Source organism: Cyprinus carpio, chromosome A18, assembly GCF_018340385.1.
Source record: "Cyprinus carpio isolate SPL01 chromosome A18, ASM1834038v1, whole genome shotgun sequence".
Lineage (NCBI taxonomy): Eukaryota > Metazoa > Chordata > Actinopteri > Cypriniformes > Cyprinidae > Cyprinus > Cyprinus carpio.
The window spans coordinates 27302207-27313984 of NC_056589.1; the positions used below are offsets into that span (position 1 = coordinate 27302207).

At 34.8% G+C, this 11778-nt stretch overlaps 1 protein-coding gene across 9 annotated transcripts in view; it reads right to left on the minus strand.

Moving 5' to 3' along the window:
* Positions 1-222: 222 nt before the first annotated feature.
* Positions 223-11778, minus strand: part of lrch3 (leucine-rich repeats and calponin homology (CH) domain containing 3) — a 28710-nt gene continuing 17154 nt past the window's right edge. For 2 of the 9 annotated variants that reach the window (XM_042775692.1, XM_042775699.1), the window contains 8 exons: positions 11583-11663; positions 9839-9910; positions 9257-9290; positions 9061-9153; positions 8401-8501; positions 8051-8188; positions 7865-7942; positions 223-3512 (listed from right to left, as the gene is read on the minus strand). In XM_042775692.1, coding sequence (XP_042631626.1) covers positions 3354-3512; positions 7865-7942; positions 8051-8188; positions 8401-8501; positions 9061-9153; positions 9257-9290; positions 9839-9910; positions 11583-11663 — 756 coding nt within the window. In that variant the 3' untranslated portion in view covers positions 223-3353. Of the gene's footprint in view, positions 3513-7020; positions 7606-7864; positions 7943-8050; positions 8189-8400; positions 8502-9060; positions 9154-9256; positions 9291-9838; positions 9911-11582; positions 11664-11778 lie in introns of those variants that run through there. The other 7 variants (XM_042775693.1, XM_042775691.1, XM_042775695.1 and 4 more) reach the window with 6 other exon arrangements.

Below are 11778 nucleotides of genomic sequence, written 5' to 3' on the forward strand. Positions count from 1 at the left end.
AAACAGACTTAAACGTGAGATAAGGAAAACTAGCTCAACTTTGTAGGGAATCATTTGCCTGTGACCGCGGTCAAAACGTGTAACTATACAAATGTATATGTAAATGTAAAATATACTTGACCTGAAGAATCTCAAAACAATGATGAAAACCAGTAAAAAGGGACGCTGTTGCATCAAAATCCGATGCACATCGCAAGAGTCCAAATAAACGAAACCACTGCAGAAATGGGAAACTTTTTATTCATGTATTTCACAAATCCAAATGTTCAGACCATCTTTTTTTCCAACATAAAAACTTTACAGCAAATGTTTTGCAGGGAGAAGTGTTCAAAAACAAAACTGTGAAAATAAAAACCGCTAATGCTGGGGTTGTCTGAAGGCGCACAGTAGGTCCTCGTGTTTCAGGTGGACAGTGGTTCATACTTGTAAACGTATGGAATGTATTTATTTACTGTACAGACACGCAGGGACAAACCCTGCAGAAGAAACTACATGATCCGTGCTGGGGAAATAACCCTAGTCAAACAATTTATTCTATAGAGAAAACAAAAAACAAACATACTAAAAATATACAAAACCTTTCGTTATAAATTTTTTATACCGCTTTTAACTCCCCTTTTAAAGTCTCTAAAAAAGCAAAATTGAAACAGTAACTTAAATGATTCAGTTTTCTACACTCTTCCTCTCTCAATATTTTCTTTTATCAGTCATATTAAAGATGATGAGGAGTATTGTAAATGCTGCATTTTTATCTTTGAAATCCGCATAAATAACACAGCATGTTCATGACCCTATGAGTGAATCACATGAAAATATGCCCAGGTCACATAACACCGTTACATTTATTAAAAAAATAAAAAATAAAAAAAAAAATAAAAAAATTATTTTTGCATGAAGAAAACGTAACCTATTGTGAAGTTTTTTTTTTTGTTTTTTTTTGCATAGTTATATTATTTTCATAATAAATAAGCACATTTTCGCACCAAATGTTTATTTCTTTAATTATTATTATTATTATTATTATTTTAAATAATTCTTGTCAGCAAAGTGGTTTACTTCATTGTAATTCAAACGATTCATTATGGTGATTCTCATTCTATTTAATTTTTTAATTTTATATAATAAATAATATTTTAAGACTTAATATTTAATAATAATATTTTTTAATTTAAATAATAATTTAAATAATACATAATTCAATTTTATTCGGGAATAAAATAAAATGTTATTTTCACTGCATTATAATGAATCACAGCATTATAGTGGGATTTTTTTAAAAAGTTTTTTACTGAATTATAATGCTTAGAAAATTATTTAAATTAAAAGTTTTTATTGAAATAATATTTTTCTCAGCATTATAATGCAGTAAACACTTTTTTTTTTTTTTTTTTAATTAAGCATGCGGTAAAATGTGCTTAATTGTAATGAAAAATAAGTAAGTATAATTGATTTCTTTTGATTTTGGGGTGAAATGACCTGGCCATGCTCTTGGCCGTGTTCTTGAGCTTCACCCTCGTACGCTTTGAGCGTGGAAACCAGCACTGCTGGGAGTTCAGGACTCACTCCAGTAACTCTGGCGCGATGCAGCAGATCCGAGTGTTTCTGCAAAGACAACAGCCTACACGAGTGAACAACACACACAGAGCTCTGGGCCACGGATGAGATCTGTGTTGTGTTGCAGACAATTCATAAGCAAAGACATGCAACGGTGGCAATGTAACAATCTGAATAAAAAGAAAATAAAATAAAAACAGCTTTTATACCCATTTCGGTCCAACTCCCAACACCCAGAATCCCACACATGCAAAACCAGTTACATATAAACACACAACAGCAATAGAAATCAGCCCTCGTCGCTCGATCAGCTCGACACGACCAAGGCTATACAAATATAATAAGTGTTTTATTCATTTACTGTGTTTCAAACATCTTTACATATTGTTTTTTGTGTTTTTGTTTTTTTTAAATTGTGCACATCATGCTAAACATTGCTATAGCACTTTAATTTTACAAGGTCAATAAAGTGTGTGAGCTCTTTAAGTTTTAATAGTTTTCTTCTCATGCGATTGTTGTATTAAAAGTAGCACTGAAACCCCACTAAAACTCCTGACAGAAACGCTCAGCAGATCAGATCTCGTGTGTTAATCTAGGACAGCTGTGAATTAGTGTCATTCAGTCATTTATATGCTGGTCTGGATTGTTTTTCTGCCATTTAAACGCTCACAGTTGAATCTCACGGAAACATGCCACACTTCACCTAAAATAAATAAGAAAAAAGCCTATGTCAAGGTTTTATTTATGTTTGGCATTATGACATTACTTTCATAAAAATGAATTCATTTCATGCTCAAATTCTCATTGCTATGATGCATATGGACTTTTTTTTTTTTTTTTTTTTTTCTCATTATTCAATAATTATTCTCATTAATGTTATACAGTATAGATATATAAAATTATTATTTAAATCCTTATGAATTAAAGGTAAATTTAAGTAATTTAATTTCATAAATACTTTACAATTTAAATAATATTTCATTATATCATAACAATACATCATGAGAATTTGCAGAAAAAAATGTTTTAAAATATTTTTTCACTGCAGTATAATGCAAAGCAAATTGTTTATTTAAATAAAAAACAACTTTTTATTATTTGTTTATTTAAACACAATTTTCTTTGCATTATAATGCAGTGACAAAATACAATTTTTCAATGTATTATACAAAAAAAAAAAAAAAATCAAATATATTTTTTAATCTTTTTATTTAAATAATACGTTTTACTTTGCATTACATTTTTGCTTTGTGATAATGAGAACTTGGTTTATATACGTTACGAAAATAATGTCACAAAAATAATAATGGTCCTAAAAAATGTGTTTCAATTTCTGTAAGTATAATATCTTATTTTATTTAAAGTGAAATGCGACCTGCACAGGTTTTTGTGAGATTAAACCACCAGCCAAAGTAACTCTCAGATACGTGAACTCTCATTCTCACATAACGTGAGAGCCAATAATAATAATAATAATAATAATAATAATAATACAAAATAAAAATAAACACCACCCATAATAGTTCGAGATATTAAAGTGTAAAACTAACTGTTAAAACGAAATAGAAATCTAGCTTCAGAGAAGTCTCTGGACATGTTCGTCGGTCCCGTCAGTCATTTCTTCTCTTCTCCCCGTGTTGTCTGAGGGCTGGCTGGGGTTTGAAGAGCGTGTGTGTTCACAGAGCAGGTAGTGTGTGAGTGTGTTACCCTTACAGAACCGTTCGTGTGTCACTCAAGAACAGAAAGGAGTCTTAAAGATCTTTGGGCCTGATGGGAGGAGACTCCTTTAGCTCTCGGTCTTACAGGGCGAGGGGGGAGACAGTGCTGAGGCCGGTCGGGGTCGTGTTGGGGGACGGCGTGTGCTTCGGAGGGGCCAGATCCAGGAGGGCACGAACCGTCCCGGCCACCTGAGGCAAACCTCTCTCTTCCAGGATGTGCAGAGGGAGACACAGCTGGCTCTGCGGCCGTAAACACACACACACACACAGCAGGGGAGAACAAAAAAGGGACGAAAAGGGTGTGTCAATGGAGAAACAAAATTATAAAATCAACACAACTTAAAAAATTAAAATGATCAAAGGAATAGTTCACCCAAAAATGAAAGTTTCAGGCCAAATTCAACATTGCTTCTCCATCAGATTTGGCGAAATGTAGCATTGCGTCACTTGCTCTGCAGTGAATGGGTGCCGTCAGAATGAGAGTCCAAACAGCTGATAAAAACATCACAATAATCCACAAGCAATCCACACCACTCCAGTCCATCAGTTAACATCTGGAGAAGACAAAAGCTGCACGTTTGTAAGAAACAAATCCATCATTAAGGCGTTTTAACTTTAAACTGTCGCTTTTGGCTAAAATACAAGTCCATTATATCCATAATAATGCTTCCTCCAGTGAAAAAGTCCATCTCCTGTTGTTCTCTCACATCAAAAGCCACTCACATATTTGTTTAGAGCTGTTTTGTCATGTAAACGGTGCTTGATCTTGCTTTTGCTTTTTCACTGGAGGAAGCGTTATTATGGATATAATGGACTTGTATTTGAGCAGAAAGCAACAATTTAGAGTTAAAACATCTTAATGATGGATTTGTTTCTTACAAACACGCAGCTTTCACTTCTGCAAATGTTAACTGCTGGACTGAGGATTATTGTGATGTTTTTACTCTTATTCTGACGGCACCCATTCACTGCAAAGGATCCATTGCTGAGACAGTGACGGGATGCTCAATTTCTCCAAATCTGGTGAAGAAACAAACTCATCTGCATCTTGGATGACCTGAGGGTGAGCACATTTTCAGCCAATTTTTATTTCTGAGTGAACTATTCCTTAAAAATGATGGATCTCCAATAAAACATGTAATGTGCAACTAAGGAAGGACTTCAATCAATATGGAAGTCATGAAAAAAAAAAAAAGATGGAAGAAGAAAAGGAGAGACGGAAAGATAATTTCATTAAATGTCTGTCTATAAATTGTGAGTTAGTTTGTCTGTGTGTGTGAGTTGAATTATTTGTTGTTGGTTTTTTTTATTGTGCTTTGTTTTTTTTTTTTTTGTATGAACGAATATATATAGTTCTGTACTGTTTGTGCTAAAAATATGAATGATAAATCAAACTGAGGTGTCATCTATCTACCCAATATACAGCTGAGACTCTGAGACTCAAACACACAACTAAACTAGCGATAAAACACACGTCTACAGCCGATACATGAGTTTAGATTTTATTGTAGAAAAGCAGAGGAGGACAACAGTCAGACTGAAGGAAAATCAGGCAATATGGCACACAAATCTGACAAAAACGCTCACACACTCTCTGCGACCTACACGTGTTAGGAATGTATTACACTGTATATTTACTAACAACAGGCATGTACTGGTTGACGAGGGCTGTTATTTCAGCGAGTAAACTGTGTTCTGGTGCACGACTGACAACAGGCTTGATAACTGCAGGGTTAAAAGTGTTTTTTATAACTATTTAAAGGGTTAGTTCAGCCAAAAATGACAATTCTGATGTTAATATTTACACACCCTAAGTCGTTTAAAACATGTATGCTTTACTTTCTGGACAAAAGGAGAAATTTAGCTTAAAGTCCTGGCTGCTATTTTCCACATAATGGACTTCATTTAATGAAACACGAGCAGAATTTTGTGTGTGAATTATGCGTAAAGCCATTCAGATGTTTTTGGATGCATAGACGTATGAAATAATGTATACTTTTAGTTTTTACTTTATGCATTGCTTTACTTTTTTTAAGCAAACTGATGACACTGCATTTTGATAACACTATTTTGCATAATACCATTTAACACTGCAACAATATTATAAAAAAAAAAAAAAAAAAAAAAAAAAAAAAAAAAAAATCAATATAAAAATCCACTTTGGATAAAAGCACAAAAGCATGTAAATATTATTGTGTTGAACAGTATTAGTAGAACAATTATAAGAAAATTATTTAGTTTTAAATAATCAATCAATTAGTTAAATGTAAAAATAAATTTCATTGATAAACAAATTATTAAAAATAATTTCATTTTTATTATGGACTACAATTGTTCTGAGCTTAATGCTTAAATTTAAGAATTTTTAAATTAATTTCTTTAGAATTTATGCATTATGCTGAAACCAGACCAGAGGACAATCAGCGTTCCTGTACACATAATTAATGTAAATGTAATTTGTGGGCGGGATTATGCTAATTATGAATGGCCACATGTACCCTAGATACAAGCAACTGGAATTCATTAACATACATCCATTTAACTATCAAATCTGAGGTTTATGAAGTGTTTGGTCCACAAATTACTTTATAGGTACTCATATTTTTATGAATGAGGCCCAATGAAAGTTAATGACTTGTGCAATATGTTACAAGCGTTTTGAAGCCATATGATAATACTGTGTGAGAAAACAGACTTAAAATGTAAGCTGCTCAAGATACTCACTTTAACAGTATGGAAAAGAGCAGCTCGGATGGTACGCCCAAATTTCTTCTTTTGTGTTTCATAGAAGAAAGCAACTCGTACAGGTTTGGAATGACTTAAGGGTGAGTAAGATTTATTTTTGGGTGAACTGTTGTGCTGAACGTGAGGTGGAAGACATTGACATACACACACAGTAAGGCACAAAGGGGGAGTTTATGGTTTGGCATCCTCCACTCTGTCTCATTTCCTTCTTTCAAGAACATCTGGGAGAGTTTAATTCATGAAAACCCTCAGAAGCTTCACAAAGTACTCATACACTTCGGCAAACATTGGGAAAGTGTGCAGCAGTACTAACGCACAATAAAAGGCTCGCTCACGGAGCAGGCAGCTTGTTCTGTCGTCTTATTTAAGGCTGAGTGGGTGAATCCACCCATCTTTGTGCTTTTCGATGGAGCTTTGATTTTTGCTATGGAAATATGCTCTCTACACACACAAACACGCATATAAACACTCTCAAATGATTGTGCACTAAGCCCCGCCTTATAACATCACTGACCAATCCCATCTAAGCAACTGTTGCTGTTTATCAACCAAAGGAGACTTTAGTCTTTTCAGTTGACTTTGATAATGAAAGATGTTTTTTTTTTTTTTCAGCAAGCATGCATTATATTGATCAAAAATGACATTAAAAGACATTTATATTGTTACAGAAGATTTCAATTTTTAAAAAACTGCTCTTTTGAACTTTCTATTCATCAGAGAAACCTAAAAAAATAAAATAAAATCTTTGCACAAAATAAATAAAAAAATAAATAAAATGGTTTTAACAAAAATATTTGGCAACACAACCTTGAAACATTTTCAGAAATGTTTCTTGAGCAGCAAATCAGTATATTAGAATGATTTCTGAAGATCATGTGACACTGAAGACTGCAGTAATGATGCTGAAAATTCAGCTTTGATCACAGAAATAAATTACAGTTTAACAGATATTCATATAGAAAACAGTTATTTTAATTTGTAATAATATTTCACAATTTTACTGTTTTTACTGTATTTTTGATCAAATAAATGCAGCCTTGGTGAAAAGTCTTCCTTCAAAAATATTTAAAAAGAAAATGTATTTTACCTCAAACTGAACAGCAGTGCAATTTAATTTCATTTAAAGAAATGGCACATTCTTTCATCACAATTCTTTCAATACCATTCAATCAACTTGCACCATTTTATCAGCACACTTTACTGAAATTTGCATGAATGCAATTTTATAAAGCCTGTCAAAGCTGGCAGCATTACACAAAGGGGGCGGAGCTTAACAAAGTATCACAAAAAAAAACACTATAAATGTGATATCTGTGCGCATAAACACAGCCTATTGTGTAATTCTGCTCAAACACAAACAATTGGATATTTTAGTGCATTGAGGTGCAATTTAAAGGGTTGGCACCAGGTGGCAGTACAGAGCACATAGCAGCGACATGATTGACAGGTAGAAAAGGGCAAATCCAGCCAGCTGGGAAGAAGGGGCGGAGTGAAGGGGAGGCGGTGCCAGGGAGAGCAAGGCCTCAACCAGCCTGAACACACAAACCACCTCCCCTTTCAGCACGTCACCCGCTGAACACAAACTATCCTGCCCACAGGGCCAAGACAAGGAGCAAGAGGAACACGAGTGTTCAAATAAAACACAACGAGGGGTTGATGGGATGTGAGATGGATTAAATTGGAAGGGAACAGAGGGAGAGAGAGAAAGAGTAAGTAGTATTAGAGGCACTAGAGGAAACAGCAAGAGATGTCAGGTTCGAAGCAAACAAGAAACAGAAGTCAATTCTAATTTAGTTTTAAAGATAAAGACTGAGGAAACAGACTGAAGTGCAGGAGACCAAATATACCTGAGGAACTCCAATTCTGCGGCACGCCTCCAGGAAGTTCTCCACATTTCGTCGACACTTGGCCATCGTCAGTTTGGGCTGGAAAGAGAGAAAACATGAAGCCAAAGTCCTCCGATGCACAGACTCACACATACACGAAAACTTAAATGTAGTATGACTTAAATAAACCCCCAAAGGGTCACCCACCACTGCCGGTGAGGGTACATGGATGCTCGGTATGGATCGGGGACGCACGTGGTTGGCCAGATGGCACAACACGACCCCGTCAGTCAAAGCTGCCCCAAGATCACTCGGTAAGGACACCTTGAGTCGACACTCGATATTCTACAGGACGGATGCAAAACAAGACTTAAATAAGACCAAAAAAAGGCAATTATTTGAATAAAAACTAAAATTGCAACAAATATAAATTAAAGCTAAATATTTAAATAGTAATAATAATAAAATGACAAAAAAGGTATATATACGTATAGAAATAATAGATATATAAATGATGGATAACAGAAAGGGGAGGGAACTAGAGGAGTTTGACGCACCCTTCTCAGCTGCTCTATCAGGACCGCCTCCTCTCCTGTTGGGGCGGGGCTATTTGTGGGAGTGGCTTCCACTGGCTCCTCCTTCTCTGTGCTTGATTCTCCTGCAAAAGAGTCACTCATCCCATTAGGGGCATGTCACCGATTAGCAATCAGCAGCAATGATTGACAGGCTTGTAACAGGGCACAACAGTGACTGCCCACTTCTCACTCACCGTTATTTTAGTATTTATACACTATCACAGTATTTATTAATATTTTGAAGTAGCTTTTATATTGTTTTCTCAATTTCAATTTTATGTGCTTTTGTCATTTTTATTATTTTGTAAATACTTATTTAGCTTTTAATTCATATTTTTTCTTAGTTTGTTTTAGAAATTTTAGTACTTTTAACTTTATTTTAGGTTTTCAAGTCTTCAGGAAAATTCTCCAATTAAGAATTTGAGACAAGCTCCAAGATGAATGAGATTCAAAGCCATGTGTTTGAAAGTAATTTTTATTAAAGTAGTTGTTAATTTAGAAGTTTTATTTCTTCTGTAATTTTACATGAAATACGAACCACAAAAACACATCAATAGTGCATTCTGCACAGTGCACATATTAAAGTGTCCGAGCATCTAATGTTTAATCAAAGAAGCAACTGGCTGCATCAGGTAAACAAACCTTTTTTCTTCTCCTCTCGCTGACTCAGGCGAAACAGGTAACTCTCAGGTCGCTGGTTTGGGCCGCGGGAGGGGGACGGCGGGGACTGGAGGGCTGCAGGACAAGCAAAAAGTCACAATGTGATGCGGGGCAAAGAGATTAATGATAACAACAGCAGGAAAGAGGATAAACAAATCTGATTTAAACAAACACATACCGGATGGTGACAGCGAGGCATAATCTTCACCTTGCTACCGAAGGAAGGAGAAAAATAAAAGAAATAACACAAATAATGAACAGTGTATCTTATACAGATGTCCATCACAGATTTCTAGTGAGATCCACCCACACGTGACTTCACTTTTACGTTAGGTTTTTGATGTGAGAACTTCCAAACCCTAAACAAACATGCACATGCATCAGCTGAAATCTTACACCGTGTCCGAAACAGGAAAGACGTGGCAGCTTTCCAGCATCATTTCCTCAATTAAACGCAAATAAGTCACAAAATCGCAGTCAATCATAACATATTTCATAGTGAAACGGTTCAAACAGAAACCAAGTCATGCAATGCTTGTCGAAGTTGTGGCCGGTTTGGATTAAACTCATATTAACAGATTTATCAAATGATGCTTTGCTGCATTCTGCCTTGTTATGATAGCATGTAAGATCTTAGGGCAACCACAATAAATTTGTGTAGTGAATTTTTGAAAGTAAAATCATCCACATTAAGCTTATTTGCATCTAGAGAAACAAAGTGACAGAGGCAGATCATCTCCGGGATCTTGTGGTTCAGTACCTGAAGCGTACAGGAGGAGGCGACGGATAAAGTGGGAGACACACACCCATCCAGCGGCACAGCAGAGAGAGACTAGCCAGCCAGAGCAATGAGAAGAGGGTAACGAAAACCAGGGAAGATAAAGGAAATAAATAGAGGGTTTGAGAAAGTTTAAAGGTGACATATTATGCCCCTTTTTACATTATGTAATATAAGTCTCTGGTGTCCCCAGAATGTGTCTGTAAAGTTTAATCTCAAAATACCCCACAGATCCTCTGTTATATCATTTTGAAAATGCCTATTTTGGGTGGAAGCAGAAACGCTCTGTTTTTCGGGCCTGTGTCTTTAAATGCAAATGAGCTGCTGCGCCCCGCCCCCTTTTCCAGAATAGAGCTGCATCATTACAGCTCAGACCTGCTAAAAACATCTGTATAGATGTCACCTACATCTTGGATGCCCTGGGGGTAAAGCAGATAAACATCACATTTTCATTTTTGGGTGAACTATCCCTTTAAGGGGCGGGAATATTATAATGAGATCCCGTTGCCACGTCACCAAGGGAGCGAAATCAGACGCGCTCGTTTTCTAAAACGCATGCAGAAAAAAGCTTACCAGAACAAAGTTACTGGGTTAAACTATTTCACGTTTCCTTGGTTGGAAGATGCACCGGGGACCTGATTATAGCACTTAAAACCCGGAAAAGTCAGATTTTCATGATATGTCACCTTTAAGTCTTTAATCTGGAACTCAAAGTGTAAAATATTTCATAAGTTTATTACTGAAAATACTGCAGGAAACATATCATGAAGAGAAAATATTACTGCAGTTATGCATTAAATTACATTTTCATTTATTTCCAAAATTTCTAAATGCTTACTTTTAGGAGTCGTAATCAGCTTTGCTTAAAAATAAAACCAAAATAAATTACAATATTATATTATTATTATTATTGTTGTTGTTACTACTACTACTAAAATGTAAATAAATCAAGAAACAAGATTATTTGCATTTACAGAAATAAAGTGAAGGAGGCAGATTATAATTTATTTATCTATAAATACATTTTTAAAAAATCATTAAAATGGACAAGTTTAAAAGAACTTTTAAAAAATAAAATCATAAAGAAAAAATCATAATAAGCTTATTTGCATCTACAGAATTAACCAGAGGCAGATCATCTCCATGCACAAAAAAAATAAAATAAAATAAAATAAATTCTATTATTTTAAATTTTAAAATTAAAATTTTAATTATTTTAAAAAACAATTTTTGAGAGTAAAATCATTAAAAATAGTAATAATAAAAAAAAAAAAGCTTATTTGCATCTATATAAATAAACTGACGGAGGCAGATCATCTCAAAGCTCCAAAAAAAAATAATTAAAAAAAATAAATAATAATAATAACCTCAGGTTTTTACACTGGCTTTCAGTTACATTTAGGATTGATTTTAAAGTATTATTACTTGTTTATAAATCACTAAATGGTCCAGGACCTCAATGCAGTGCAGAAATACTCATTGAATATAAACACTCAGATCATTAGGATCAAGTCAGTTATCAAGTGTTCACTCAAATCAAGTGGAGTCCGCTTTTAGCTATTTTGCCACCATTGTGTATGAAATGTGCCATATAATTAAACTTGCCTTACCTTGCCTAACCCTAATTATGAGCAACACTACTAATCGTGAAACACCATTAATCAATAGTAGTGTGTGTTAAGTCCACATTTAGACAGCTAGCTAAAGATGTCTGTGTGTCTTTCACCTGTTTGTGAGGGTCTGGCCTCTTCTTTATAGTGTTGGTATCTGTGTCTATCTCAAATATCAGTAGGGGCTCAAACTCACTCTGACAGAGAACCAACATGACAGAGAGAAAGAGAAAGACAGGAAGAGAAGATGAAGAGAAAAGACAGGGAAGCAAAAAGAAGCAGGGCAGGCGTGTTAAAGATGCTCGCTGAGAA